Raw genomic sequence first — 15884 nt, forward strand, 5'->3', positions numbered from 1 at the left:
TCTCTGGCCACAGCTCCTCTTGCCAGTCCCCCTCTGCATCTCATCACACTTAACTTTCTTCTAACCTGTCACACTCTCCTTGACTGCAGCTAGTTGGTTGTGTTATTCTCCATTTCTAGAAAGCATTTTATCTCATAGTTACTGATTCACCTTTTATATCTAGGTGCTGATGAGATCTTTTAGGAGGAACTTTTCACTGGGTAATTCCTTTCTGTTCTCCCAGCTCTCTATTCTCATTATACATTTTTATACTGTCCATTTACAACTTTCATGCACCTACACGTGTCCTTTATGGTACCTCTCAATAGTTACATGTTAGTATAATTATTACAATAATGTATGTCCTTTTCATCTTTACACCTGCTCAGTAAAAATCTGAGTTATTACCCTCATTTTAAAGATGAGTACTTGAACCTATCCAGGACCATCCAGACTAGTTGGTGGGGAAACTGGGATTGAAACCTGTTTTCCTTCTACAAGGCTTTAGACATCATAAGGACAGAGACTGTTTGCTTTCCCCTGATTTTTCTGTGCTCAACATCTAGCCTCATGCCTGGAATATTTAGTAGATCCAAATAATGTGAAAATGTACTTGCAATAATTCTTACCTATGCATAATTACATTTTACATGCATATAATTTGACACATAATTTTGGTTTAAACTTCCCAAGGCTGGTAAAAGGAAACAGAGTCCAGCATAATTAGCATGTCATTTAGATCTGACTGTGGTGTGACCAGCTTTTCACTTTTCTCAGTGATCTGTGTGACAAATTCCTTTCCTTACTAGGTGTGTACAAGCTGTGAGGACAATGCTGAAGCTAATGGGTTTTGTGTAGAATGTGTTGAGTGGCTCTGCAAGACTTGTATTCGAGCCCATCAGAGGGTGAAGTTCACCAAAGACCACACGGTCAGACAGAAAGAGGAGGTGTCTCCAGGTAATCCGTCAGTTCCTCTCTTTTCTCCCCCTTTATCTCTCCCACTGTATTTTCTATTTTCTCTATTAATGTGATATACTTACAAGCATTAAATATAGTCTTAATGTATAAAAGGTCAGTATTATCATTGGAATTTGAGTTACAGAACTCAGCCTTGCATTCACATTCCCAACCGTCCTGCTACTATAAATGCTTTAATTCAGTGTGAATGTACAGCAAATGAAAAATAATTGCCTTAAAATTTTCTTTTCTCCTTTTTGTCAAAAGTGAGAAGGAAGGGATGCAAACATTTTACAACTTCCCTCAGATGTATATATGGTAGGCTTTTGTGGTATGTGCCTACTACATGGATAACCAAAGGAGCTTTTGCTTTTTATATAATGATGTTTTCTGGCTTTTTAACATGATACTTTTATACTTGTAAAGTTTACTTAATACATGTGTTACGTGTTTCTTTCTCTCACCCCCACCCCCCACCCCCATGGTACTTAAACTCAAGGCCTTGGGCATTGTGCCTAAGCACTTTTGCTTAAGGCTACACACTACCACTTAAGCCATAGTTCCACTTCCAGCTTTTGGGTGATTAGTTGGAAATGTCTCATGGGTCTTTCTGCTCAAGCTGGCTTTGAACCATAATTTTCATATCTCATCTTCACTAGCTAGGATTACAAGTATGAGACATTATAAGTATATGGCACTGGCCTGTCTTTTTTTTTTTTTTGGAAATGGGAGAGAGGTGGGGAGGTAGGTAGGGGGTGGGTGAAAGGGCCCTGAAGGTCCAGTTACTATCCCTGAGCTTTTATACTCAACACTAATGCATTACAACTTGAGCCCCAGCTCTCCTTCTGGCCTTTTTGGTAGTTTATTGGAGATAAGAGTCTCAATGGCCTTTCCTTGGCTGGCTGGCTTTGAACTGCAGCTGGCTTTGAACTGGCTTTGAACTCAGCCTCCTGAGCAGCTAGGATATAGGCTTGGGCCATTGGTACCCAACTCATTTTACTATAGTTTTTATTTAAGATTTAATTTTGCTAGTTTTTACTCAAGTCAGCCAGTATATTTATGCCGATTCCTCTAGGAATATTGTTAAATATTAAGAATGAAAATGTGAATAAGACATTTCCTGTATTTTGCAAAAGTTAATAGTATAATGAAGTCTGGAAGCAAATAGGTAATCGTAATTTGACCTAAAAAGTTCTGTTTGAATTCATGAAAGAAGAGTATTAACCTAAGGTTTGAGGATTTAGGTTGAAGCCAAAAATAAGTCCAGTTGAAAGAGATAAGGAGATTTGCTGATAGCCTCGGGGCTGGTTATAGGCACAGAAAATTGGACATGTGTAGAGTTGAAATTTATCTGAACAGGTGTTAGAGAAGTTCGGCAGCATACAAAATGCATGTAATGATGCATGTTTAAGTCTTTTAGACATTTTAACTGAATTGGATGGAGAAAGAGTATTGGTTAGTAGAGGTTAGACATTTTAACTGAATTGGATGGAGAAAGAGTATTGGTTAGTAAAGTGTTAGTTGATAGGAACTAGAAATGTGATTCTAAGAGTCAGGAACAAGAATTAAAAGTAGAAGTTATTAGAGTGGAATGTGGTGCTTGTTGTAGAAACGGAACAGTTATAGACAATGAAGGTTCTAGGGTGTGGCTGTGGAGTGTGTATGTAAAGTTAGGTCTCTATGGTAAGTCATTGGACTTGTAAGTCTTCCAGGATGATAAAGACTTAGGAGGAGCAGGAGAGCAGCAATGAACCAGGATCCAAATTCTTCAATATATAAAGGTAATCTAAGCAGACAACATTTTCTGTCTATATAAAGGGACACTATAAATGACCATTCCTGGCTAGCAAGCACAAACCAGGTTGTCCAGAACAAACCAAAGATACATAGCCTATCCATGCCCAGATGGCATGACCATCAAGACAGACACAGGGAGCTGTGAAGATACGTTGGCCATCTACATGTAGTCTTACTGTGTTTAAACTTGGCCTTTTATCACTTGACAAGTACAAGAGAGGAAAAATTTAAAGAAGGAAAGTTTTTTGTTTTTGTTTTTTGGCTGACTGATTCATAGGCAGGTTTTAGTCCAAGAGCCTGGTTAGGCAGAACGTAGTGGCAAAAGAGGTGGAGAGGCAAAAAGTTGGTCACCTCTTGGTAGCCAGGTAGCAAAGAGAAAAAGGAGAAAAAGGGGTAAGGAACAAGATACATCTTTCAAAGGCATGCCCCAGAGATGTATTTCCTCCTGCTTCCTGGAAGTGTATTGAGCTGTAATCTTATCAATGGACAATCCACTGATTAGGCAAAAGCTTTCATGATAAGTGCTTTTGTAGATGCCTTATATTGAAGTTGTAGCAGTTGTTAATTTTGTTCCTACCCTTTTTTAATTCTATACTTTTATGGCCTTTTTCCCCTTTTCCTTTTTGAATTGGTTAGATGATAGGTTCTGTTTTGTTTTTAGATACATTTATTGTGTTTTTATACTTTCTAGTTTATTGATCTTATATTCCTCTTAGGTTACCTTAGTTTTATTTTAAAGTTGTTATCAGTTGAGATATATACTTTTCCTTTCTCTTAGAATAAGTGCTTAAAGATGGAATTATGGGCTGGGTGCGGTGGCTCATACCTGTAATCCCAGATATCCAAGAGGCTGAGATCTGAGGATCTGTGTTCAAAGCCTGCCTGGGCACTAAAGAACATGAGACTCTTATCTCCAATTAATACTGGAAAACAGAAGTGGGGCTGTGGCTCAAGGGTAGGGTCCTTGAGCTGGAGAGCTCAAGGACAGCACCAAGGACAGAGTTCAAGCCCCATGACCCATCAAAAAAAAAAAAAAGAAGATGGAATTATGATTTACTACTATGTTTCTGTTTTAAAAATACTCTGAATTTTTAGGAACCATGTAAATTGAGATTTACTATTTTTTCTTTTTACTTTTCGAATTTTATAGTTTTGCAAAGGATTCTGATATATATTAAATACTAAGAATAATTTGCTGAATGGTTTCATTCAGGAATTCTTCAAAAGAATAATTTACTAGCCGGGAGTTTGGCCTAGCATGCACAAAGACCCAAGTTCGATTCCTCAGTACCACATACATAGAAAACAGCCAAAAGTGGTTCCTGAGGCTCAAGTGGTAGAGCTCTAGCCTTGAGGAAGTCCAAGGAGAGTGCTCAGGCCCTGAGCTCAACCTCAGGACTGGCAAAAAAAAAAAAATAATAATTTACCAGTGCTTGAATTTTACTCATTTTACCTTAAACTTTATAGTTTAATTGTATTATGATCAGAAAATATGAATATTAATGCCTTGTTGCCGGTACAAATGTAAGGTTTATGTAAAGACTAAAAACCATATGAAAATAAGTTTTAGAAAAATCAGGGACTTAAAAGGAAACTAAAATACCTATGAGGAAGAAAAAAGTAAACATTTTTATAAGAAAAGAGCCTTTCTAGACACTATTTCTTAAAATTTAAAGCTATAAAATACATTTTTGAAAAAATATATGCTAAGTCAAATCAAACTTGGAAAAATATTTCTAAAAACTTGACAACTTGTCAAATGTGTGTACAAGTCATTAAGACAATAGGACAAAGAATGTAAAACAGTTTGGACAGAAACGAGAGATTAGAAGGAGGTAATTCTTAAAGGGAATACAAATGACTGATGCCTGAAACATCTTCCAGTTTCAGTTGTTCAGTTACTACCTTAAATGGTCAAGTCTGTGTGTATGTGTATCTTTGTCTTTGCCTACCTGTCCTGCCCTCATGCTTATCAATTGGCATATCAATTGGGAATATTTCCTGCCAATAAGTATAGACTGTTATTTGGATAATTTAGTTCCTGTTTAAGTTTTTTTTGTTATCTAATAATTTTACCACTAAGTATCTTATTTTAAAAAGCATAGGCCAAGTGCTAGGGGCTCACACCAATAATTCTAGCTGCTCAGGAGGCTGAGATCTGAGGATGTGTAGGCAAGCCCCAGCAGAAAAGTCCCAGTGAGGCTCTTATCTCCAGTTAATCACTCAAAAATTAGAAGTGGAACCATGGCTCAAAGTAGTAGAACAGTAGCCCCGAGCAACAGAACTCAGCGATAGTGCCCAGGCTCTGATTTCAAGCCCCATAACAAAAATAAAAATATAAAAACCCACTGTCCACTACTAGGTTCTTATAGGTGCTTTACATATTTGATGGCCTGTTATGTAGTTTAAGAATGACCAGGAGGCTGAGGCCAGAAGATAACTTGATCCAGGCTATCCTAGGCTATTCACTGAAATCCTGTCTAAAAAAATTGAATAGATAAAAATGAGATCGTTGACTGTACTAACACAGAAAGATATCTAAGGTAGTTAAATGAGAAAAGCATCATACCAAACAATATGTGCAGTGCCATTTTGTATTTCATAAAACAGAACACTGTAGTATATATACTACATGTGATCCTATACACAGAAGATCAACCATAGGAACATATACCAGGTTATTAGTTAGTATAGTTACCTCTGAAGATGAAATTACTTCTGAAATGTTTGGATATTACCTTTTAATTACTGGTGAAATTATTGGTGTTTTCTATGCAGTCAGTCATTTTTGTTGTTTGTATTTTGCTTTGTCCCTTAAACATTATAAGCATTTCTCAGGTTTATCATGTACTAGAAAACTAGTGAAAAGTCACATAGGTAACTATTGATTAAAAGTGAACATGGAAATACTTCTCTCTTAATCTCTCTTAATGGTATACTGTTACAGCTTTTATAATAACAAAAAAAATGATTGGTAAACCACTACTATTAGACATTTTTATTAGGTGTTTTAAAGTTTTTCCTTTTACATTTTGGATAGAAAACATCTAGTTAGGCTGGGTGCCTGGCTCACGCCTTGTAATCCTAGCTACTCAGGAGGCTGAGATCTGAAGATCAAGGTTCAAAGCCAGCCTAAAGTCCATGAGAGTTCTTATTTCCAGTTAACCACCAGAAAACCAAAAGTGGTGCTGTGGCTCAAGAGGTAGGTCTGTAGCCTTGAGCTGAAGAGCTCAGGGACAGTGTCCAGGCCCAGAGTTCAAGCCCCACAATCAAAAAAAAAGAAGAAGAAAGAGAAAACATCTAATTAGTTTGTACTTACCAAGACTATCTTTCACAAGACTTTCTAAGTCCATAAAAGATCTTTTAATTACACTCTTTGAATTTCAATTTGAATTTTTTATCTTAGAAATCAAAAAACTCATTTTTAATGAAAATACAACTTAGTGATAATTAGCAGTATAGATGCAACTTCATAGTTCTTTTATATCTGTAAATATTATTCAGTTATATTTTCTTCTCTTTGCCTACCATTGTTTCTGCAGAGGCAGTTGGTGTAACCAGTCAGCGACCAGTGTTTTGTCCTTATCATAAAAAGGAGCAGTTGAAGCTTTACTGTGAGACATGTGACAAACTTACCTGTCGGGACTGTCAGCTGCTAGAACACAAGGAGCACAGGTCTCAGCGTCTTTCTTTTGAACAAAGCTTGCTTGACATCTAACCTCCACAGGCCTTTTACTAGCAATTGCTGATATAGATAATAGGCTCAAGATTAATTAATATATATTATTATATACATCTTAGTATATATTACATAGCTGTGTTTACTTAGAATTATCTATGTTCCCAATCATGGCAGACAAGATAATTAGGCCAAATATAGCAACAGAAACAAGTAGAAAGCCTGTACAAAAACGCAGAAATCATATGTAAGAAATTTTAGAGCTCATTCCAAATTAGGATTAGAATGGAACCAGACAATGAAAGGGACTCCTCCCCCTTGAGACAGTTCAGAGATCAAACCCAAGGCCTCATGCGGAGCATGCACTCTACATCCCAGCCCCCAACTTGATTTCTCTTAAATGCGTATGTCAGTTACTTGGAGGATTTTAAGTGAAATAGAAAAGTTAGAAAGTACAGCTTTTCTGAAGCTAATGTAAAATATTGAATTAGAGTAATTCTATAATGCAAATCCATGTAGAAAACTACCATCATTTCACTAAAAGATATATTAAATATTGTAAAAACATTCCTTTTGTAAACTTATCTCAAGAATAACAGCAAGAGGGCTAGGAGTTTGGCCTAGTGGTAGCATGCTTGCCTACCATGCATAAAGACCCGGCTTTGATTCCGCAGTACCACATACACAGAAAAAACTGGAAGTGGTGCTGTGGCTCAAGTGGCAGACCTCTAGCCTTGAGAAAGCCCAAGGAGAGTGCTCAGGTCCTGAGTTCAAGCTCCAGGACTGACCAAAAAGAAATAGAATAACAACGAGAAAACTACTTTTCTTGGGCTGGGAGATTGGCCTAGTGATAGAGTGCTTGCCTGGGTTCAATTCCTTGGTACCACATACCATAGAAAAAAAAAGCTTGGAGTGGTGCTGAGACTCAAGTGCTAGAACTCTGGCCTTGAGACAGTTCTAGGACAGTACTCATGCCCTGAGCTTAAGCCCAGGACTGACCAAAAAAAAAAAAAAATACTTATCTTTCATGAAGCCAATCACAATTTTCATACCCAAAACTTAGAAGCAGTGGAAGTAGAAAATTATAACCTAGTTTCATCCTTGAAAAAAATGTAAAAATTCTAAGAAATGTAAAAGTATCCAAAGATAATTTTCGGACCACCACAACCAAATTGGCCTTATTTTAGAAATAGAGAATTCATTTAATATTTCCAAGTTGGGGGTGGTAGGGGAGGTGGGAAGGAGAGCCTCAGCAAGTCCAGCCCACTAGCCCACGGGACGGTCTTGCTTGTTTCATACAAGCCATCCACAATCTGACAAATTGCCTAAAGTAGGGAAAAATGGCCAGGGTAACAGGAAGCAGCAGTCCAGAACAACAGGCTTTGGGGTCCTGCTGCTCATTGTACTGAGAAGTATTTACTTTCTCTTCACTAAATAAATTCTTGTTGACTTACTTTAACTGCACTTTCTGTTCATGTAGCAGTCAGGCATATTCAAAATAATAAATTTCAGCTGAGCACTAGTGCCTCACACCTGTAATCCTAGTTACTAAGTAAATCTAAGGAAGCTGAGATCTGAGGATCACAGTTCAAAGCCAGACCGGGCAGCAAAGTATGTGAGACTGTTAATCTTCAATTAAAAAACAAACAAAAAAAAAACAGAAGTAGAGCTGTGACTCTGAGGTAGAGCAAAGAACTCAAGAACATCATAATTAATAGTGTAATATGGAGTTTTTTACATTGCAATTTGGAGCAGCAAGAGAATGACCATTTTAAGCCAGGTGTGGTGGCTCACCCCTGTAATCCTAGCTACTCAGGAGGCTGAGATCCGAGGATCAAGGTTCAAAGCCAGCCCGGCACAAAAGAACCTGAGACTCCTATCTCCAGTTAACCTCTAGAAAATAGGAAGTAGGGTTTGGCTTAAGGGTAGGGCAGTAACCTTGACCTGAAGAGCTCAGAGACAGCACCCAGGTTGAAAAAAAAAGACATTTCAATAATTTCTTTTAATATTGTATCAAATGAAAATACTGGACCATATAATTAAATGTATATTTCCTAAGCTATCAAAACAAAACCTTAAGTTGCTGAAGAAAGAACTAAGAAGGACATTTTAACACTTAGTGTAGTTTGATTATGTATAAAAAGAAGTTCAATAAAATAATTTTCTGCAGGTCTGTCAAGTTGAGCTCTCAAAGTCTCTAAAACCATGAGTAATGTGGGAAATAATTTCAAGAGTGTCTATTATTACTGAAGGAATCATTTGAGAGAAGGAAAAGTATGCCTTACTTGACTATATTATATAGTATATATATGTGTTATAGTTACTACACTTATAATAAGTAATTCTAAAAGATTATCCTATGGTTACATTAATGATTTTTCCTTTCCTTGTTTTTACATAAATATTTGTATGAAATAATTTGCTTATTTACTTTCTTCAGATACCAATTTATAGAAGAAGCTTTTCAGAATCAGAAAGTGATCATAGACACACTGATCACCAAACTGATGGAAAAAACAAAGTACATAAAATACACAGGAAATCAGATCCAGAACAGGTAAATGTATATGGATGCTATTACATATAATGTAGGCACTTTTAGAAGAGAGTATTTTTCTTGACTGTTAAGTATGTAGTGAGTTATCAGATGTCTCTAACAATATATGGTAACAAGAATTTTTTTTCATTTGCTGTTTTCAGTGTGGTTTATTATTGTGTTCACATCCATATTTTTGTGCTATTTTTATTTTCTTTTTTTACTTTTTTTTATTTGATATTTTTTTAATTTATTGTACAGAGGGGCAACAGTTGTATTCGCCAGATAGAAGGTGCATTATTTCTTACACCTTCTCATGTTTTTGTCCCCATTTCCCTCCCCCCACTGTAACTAGGTTTTCTAATTTTAAAGAGACATCAAGGTTTAGAGTCTGGGAGTTTGGCCTAGTGGTAGAGTGGTTGCCTAGCATGCATAAAACCCTGGGTTCAATTCCTTGGTACCACATACACATTAAAAGCCAGAAGTGGTACTGTGGCTCAAGAGTACCAAGCCTTGAGCTGAATTGCTCAGGTACAGCTCCAAGCCCAGAGTTCAAGCTCTACTACTGACAAAAAAGAAAAAAGGGGGAAAAAAAACCTAAGATTTAAAGAAAAACTGAACCATTTTTGCCAATTGCTTGCTCATCAAGGGGTGAAATGTTTAGAACCCTGGAAATAGGACTGTATGACTTGACATACCTTTTATTCTTTATGTGACAGAATGCATAACCAGTTGCTAGTGACTACTTGCTATGCCTTTCTCCTCCCCAAAAGAAAATCAACTCTCCCAAACTCACATCTCAGAATTCAGCAATGGAGGAGAGTTGTCTAAAGCTCATTTTTTAGTTGTGCAGTAGCACATTCTCTTTATTGTTTTACATTTAAAAGTAACATGCCATTGCTTAAGTAGGTCAAGAAATGCCTTTCAGAAATAGCCTGAACAAGAGATGTGATAGGAACCATGAATGTTGTTCATGGAGAAAGCTGTCCATCCTTGAGGTTCATCTTGCCACCATAGTCTGTTCTTACCATTTGGCTACATCCTGAGCAGTGGTGAACTGGGGTATTTTTTAGGAAATTTTCCCAATTGATTTCCTTAGATTGTTAAATATGAATTTACCTTTTATTGCCATCCCTAGTATTAGGATTTTTGCATAAGTATCATATAGCTTAACTTGTGTAATGGTGATTATATGTTGTCATTCTGGGGGGCTGGGGGGGCGGTCGTGGGTCTTGAACTCTGGGCCTGGGTTCTGTCCCTCAGCTCTTCAGCTCAAGGGCTAGCGCCCTACCCCTAGAGCCACAGCCCCTTTGCTAGTGATTAATTGGAGATAAGAGTATCTCCTGCCCAGGGTGGCTTTGAACCACAGTCTACAGATCTCAACCTCCTTAGTAGCTTGGATTACGGGCATGAGTCACCTCGCCCAGCTTACTTTTAATTTTTCTTAACTAGCTTGTTCACATCTTGTTTTTTTTTTTTTTAATTTCTCTTTTCACGTAATAGCTAAAATTAACCAAATACTATTACCATATTCTAACCAGAATGGTATGTCTTGCCAAACAGATAATAAATGGATTTAAAAATTTTTGAATCTGAGGGGGCTGGGAGTTTGGCCTAGTGGTTAAAGTGCTTGCCTAGCATGCATGAAGACCCAGGTTCGATTCCTTGGTACCACATACATAGACAAAAGCTGGAAATGGTGCTGAGGCTCAAGTGGTAGAGTGCTAGCCTTGAGAAAGTCCAAGGACAGGGCTCAGGCCCTGAGCTCAAGCCCAGGACTGGCAAAAATAAATAAATAAATAAATAATAAAAAAAAATAAAAATTTTTGAATCTGAGTAATTGAAAACTTGTAATAAATACTTGTTAAACAAGTGAGAGATAATTGCAGTCCTTTATGAAAGAAACTCTCTCAACTCTACCACTGTGGTATGGTGTTGGGAGCCAGAGTGGAATCAAACTGTACCTTGATTTGCATCAGACAATGGCTTTATTGTCTTATTGTTTTCTGGCCTTATTCTGTTTAAATGACCTGAGATTTACCATATGAATGTAACACTTGGAAGTTCCCGGGGTCTCAAGGAGGGAAGAGGCTGGAGTGGAAAATAAACGCGGCAGTCTCGGGAGTTTTTTCCTGGACTGCAGACATCCCGGACCCGGTGTGTCTGTCTCTCTCCTATTTATTCCTAGTCCTTGCCCCCTATTTCAGGAACCCCGATCTGCGAACCCTGGTTTGCTGCCGGCTGGCCCCGGCAGTATGGGATGTGGTGCAAGGTTCACATTTTCTTTTAATGTATAGATAGGGGCCGGGAGTTTGGCCTAGTGGTTGAAGTGCTTGCCTAGCATGCACAAAGACCGGGGTTCGATTCCTTGGTACCACATATATAGAAAAGGCTGGAAGTGGTGCTGAGGCTCAAGTGTCAGAGCTCTAGCCTTGAGAAAGTCCAAGGACAGTGCTCAGGCCCTGAGCTCAAGACCAGGACTGGCAAAAAAAAAAAAAAAAAAAAAAAAACATATAGATAGGTATTCTTTCCAACATCATTTGTTGGAAAGATGGTTTATGTATTGGGTTGCCTTGGGGCCTTCATAGAAACTGTGTTCACTGTGTAATTGTTCACTGGACAATGCATATATTCTGTTGTGTTTTTCCTTTGGCCTATACCGCCACTCCTGAGATCACTGCAGCTTCTTACATAGTAACTCACAATTAGATCATGTTAGTTCTTCATATTTGTCACTTTTTGTGTAGCTTATGCAATTGTTTTGTTTTATAAAGTAATAGGATTATACTGTTAGATTGGGTTTTTGAATTGTGATAAAAATGTAAAGAACCAGGCCAGAGTTTGGCTTAGTGGTAGAGTGCTTGCCTGGTGTGCATGAAGACCCCGGTTCAATTCCTCATCAATTCCTCAGTACTACATACATAGAAAAGAGCCACATGTGGTGCTGTGGTTCAAGTGGTACAGCTCTAACCTTGAGAAAGCCCAAAGAACAGTGCTCATGCGCTGAGTTCAAGTCCCAGGACTGGCAAAAAAAAAAAATTTTTTTTAAGAATCTCTTAGATGCTAATCGCTTCTTTTTGAGGGTGGAAATTGAACCAACGACCACACATGTTAAGCAAACACTCCACCACTGAGTTGCATCAGAGCCCATCTGTGTTTCTTTATACCTACCTCATTATAGAAAGATTAAAAGTACTGTGCTGAACAATGTTACTACTAAATCATTTTCATGTATGTAGATATTTACAAACAGCACTGCTTTTTCCTTTATTCATCCATTCTACCATCATGAAGACTTAAATGAGTTGAGATTGATTACTTGTTCTTCCTAGTTTTCTTAAATCTGTATGAATAATCAAATAATTATCCTGCCAAATTTCCAAGAAAGAATGAAATCTCTACTGTTTTGTTCATAAATTTTAAAAAGTCACCAGGGAAGAAGCAAGCAGGAGAAATAAGGCTTTTTATTTAACCTCATCACATTGTCTGCATGCCCTATTGTCCTTTCCTACTTTTACAAAATATTCGAGCATGGTGCTTTATGCTTTTTTCTGATTCATTTCACCACCCTGAGATGGAATTCCCAGTTTTCTCTAATCAAAGAAAGGAAACTTATTTGATAAAACAGTTGTATTGCTGCTTATTTTAAAGTAAATGTGTTATTAAATGAAACAAACCATTACTGTCTTTGTTCTTCTACTTGATTTTAATGAAAGCTTTGGCAGTTCAGATGCTATGAAATCACATTTACAGTTTGCTTATTTATAAATCTTAGTTTTGGTCTGCTCTCTCCACCCAGTCCTTTTAAGCAAGGTATTAATTTTCCTGAATGTTCATCACAGTGTTTTCAAATCATATTTCCTTAAAATATGTTCAGTCTTTTCCAACGTTATCTATTTGATTTTAGGACTAAACTGAATGACTATGTCTTTGAAAAGAATTATTTCTCCTGTCTCATCTCCAAGGCAGTTTAACTAGAAGAATTCAGAAATAGAGCTTTTTAGGGCTAAAAACATTTTGATCTAATTTTGACAAAAATGTCAAGTTAAAACAGTGTTTTACAAATCTGTATTAAAGTTTAGATCTTTCCCCCTCTTTCACTTAATTTTCAGAATAATTGAAGTAAATCAAAATCAAAAGCAGGTGGAACAGGACATTAAAGTTGCTATCTTCACACTGATGGTAGAAATAAATAAAAAAGGAAAAGCTCTGCTACATCAGCTAGAGGTAAGTTTCTGCCAGGGACAACTAGGTTGCAGTGATTCAAGTGTGTGTGCATTTGTTATGATTGTTTCCATTTATGATTTAAAATGTCTTCTCTACTCAGTTTTTTTGCCAGGGTCTACCTTATTTTAAACTATTTATAGCTTTGTAATGTAGTAGGAATGTTTTTTCCTTGTGTGCCTCCTAGCACAAAGCATATAGCCTTGCTCATGGGAAAGGGAGTATGACTACTGAAGAGATAACTTAAACACTCATTGTAGTGACATTTTTACATTGCCAAAGGGATCAAGTTCAAGAAAAACTTTCTGGAAAGATAGACTAAACATATATATGTAGTCTTAGTAGATAAAATCATGGGACAACAAGCTATGTGTAACAACAAGCTATATATATATATACAACAATAGTCTCATCTTTTGTCTGTTGGTGACTTGATAACCAATACTCCAAAATGTTTTGCACAGAGATGAAAGTGCTTAATGTCATATTTCCAATAGCACATCCCCATTGTTAAGGCATGCATGACTGTATTTAATTTTTTGAGAAATTAGGTAAAATAATACAACTCCTGCTTTTAACGTTTTACAGTCTTTATTGTGAAAGCACCATTTCATGATGTTACGAAAGTTTCTTCGAACTTCATCTTTTCTTAAAATTCATAAAGGCTGCCAGCGAGGTGGTTTCTAGCTATTCAGGAGGCTGAGATTAGGATCATAGTTCAAAGCCAGCCCAGGCATTAAAATTCAGGAGAATCTTATCTCTAATTAGTCACCAGAAAACCAGAAGTGGCTCTGTGGCTCAAGGGGTAAGGTTGGCCGTAAGCTGAAGAGCTCAGGGAAAGCCCCACAACTGACCCCCCCCAAAAAAAAACATTGCTTGACTTAAGGTAATATAAGGTTGTAATATAAGGTTGCACGTTTTGACATGGTACAAGTCAGTTTATAAATACTCTATTAATATGCTGATACAGGAGGAATTTAATCAAGAATTAATTTAAAATGAGAAAAGACTAAATGAATCCTAGTTTTTGTAGAATTGAGTGAAAATAAGACATCTTTTTGTTTCATAATTGACCAAATTAATAAGAACTTTCTCAGAAATGTAGTCCCATGTCTTAATTAGCCATACAAGAAATATATTTTAAATATCGATGAAAAAAAATACTTTCAACAGAAGGAATGAGACCTGCTTAAAGTAACTATGTTATTAAAGTTCTGCAGGATTTTTGTATTGTTCCATTTGCCAGAAGAGACACATAAAAAAGAATTTGAAGCTCTTCTTAACAAATGTTACTTTGTTTTGCTTCCCTAGAAATTATTAATGCCTATACTCTTAGCTATGTTTTCTAACATTATATCAGAATCACTTGAAGAACTCTAAAAATAGATAAATAAAACTTAAGTAGATAGACTTGGCTATTAGTGTTATTTTTAGTTTACTGGGACTATGATTTTCAGTGCACCTCTGTAATGTGCCTTTTTTTCTTCTTTTCCTTTTTTTTTTTTTTTTTTTTTGTGGGTCATGAGGCTTGAACTCTGGCCTGGGCGCTGTCCCTGAGCTCTTCAACTCAAGGCTACCAACCTACGTGTGTACCCTTGAGCCAAGCCCCACTTCTCATTTTCTAGAGGTTAATTGCAGGTAAGAGTCTCAGGTCCTTTTGTGCTTGGGTTGGCTTTGAACCTTGATCCTCAGATCTCAGCCTCCTGAGTAGCTAGGATTACAGGCGTGAGCCACTGCGCCCGGCTCAAAATTTTCTTTTAAAGCAAATATAATTTTATTTCTTAAGGCTCCAGAAGTTGTTACCTTAGAGAAGAAAAACTCTAGTTTCTGATTCTCAGTTTCCAACCTTGTAAAAGACAGCAGATTTCTATTTAAAAAAAACACTTAGATTCACAGACATAAGGAATGGCATGATTGTTAAATTAACTTCCCCCTGAACTTAGAAGCACTCATTGATTGTTTTCAGTTCCTTAAAATGGCTAATAGAATTTAATTCATAAGTATTTTCCAGATTTGGAACTGATTGAGATAGACATTTAGATTCACTCTTAAAAAAAGATAAATCTATTTTGGAATACAGCCCTTATACTTCTATTATTTTTTTTAAAATTTGGCTGAGCCAGTAGAAAGCCATAATCCTTTTCCCTTTGTCAAATAAAGGATAAAGTTCTTGAGTAGCAACCTTTAAAATAACACAGATGGATTCCACTTTTCACAGCTCCATTTGGTACATCTGTTTTATTTGCAAATATCAAATTTAATATAGAGAATCCATAGCTTTATCCAGTTTGTATTTAGCAAGATGCATAAACCAAGACCCAAGGTCCCGAATATGTAAAACCAAAACCAAGGGCTAAAGACAGGAGATGATATTTGGAGAGTAGACTTTTTGTTATACTAAAAGGGATCCTAAAAGGAAAACACTTAAGGATTTTGTTGTCTTGGTCAGTTGAAGGGCTTAAACTCGGAGTCTGGGCGCTCACAGGGTTTGAGCACTGTCCCTAAGCTCTTTTGCTCAAGGTTAGCACTTTACCACTTCTCATTTTGAGTGATTAATTGTAGATAAAGCGTCTCACGGGGACTTTTCTGACTGGGCGGGCTTTGATCCTAGCTAGGATTACAAGTATGAGCCAGTGGTGGCCAGCTTAAGATCACTTTTGACCACTGTTACTTGAGCTCATAGTCCATGTGATGACCAACTTAGTGACCTGA

At 36.9% G+C, this 15884-nt stretch overlaps 1 protein-coding gene across 4 annotated transcripts in view; it reads left to right on the forward strand.

Annotated features, from left to right (window-relative positions):
* Nucleotides 1-15884, forward strand: part of Trim24 (tripartite motif containing 24) — a 96623-nt gene that overhangs the window by 43864 nt on the left and 36875 nt on the right. For 3 of the 4 annotated variants that reach the window (XM_090333381.1, XM_090333379.1, XM_090333380.1), the window contains exons 3-6: nucleotides 789-936; nucleotides 6276-6408; nucleotides 8853-8969; nucleotides 13061-13175. In XM_090333381.1, the coding sequence (XP_090189507.1) occupies nucleotides 789-936; nucleotides 6276-6408; nucleotides 8853-8969; nucleotides 13061-13175 (513 nt within the window). Of the gene's footprint in view, nucleotides 1-788; nucleotides 937-2601; nucleotides 2718-6275; nucleotides 6409-8852; nucleotides 8970-13060; nucleotides 13176-15884 lie in introns of those variants that run through there. The other variant, XM_090333382.1, reaches the window with a different exon arrangement.

The sequence above is a fragment of the Megascapheus bottae genome, chromosome 5 (assembly GCF_031878675.1).
Source record: "Megascapheus bottae isolate mThoBot1 chromosome 5, mThoBot2.hap1, whole genome shotgun sequence".
Classification (NCBI taxonomy): Eukaryota; Metazoa; Chordata; class Mammalia; order Rodentia; family Geomyidae; genus Megascapheus; species Megascapheus bottae.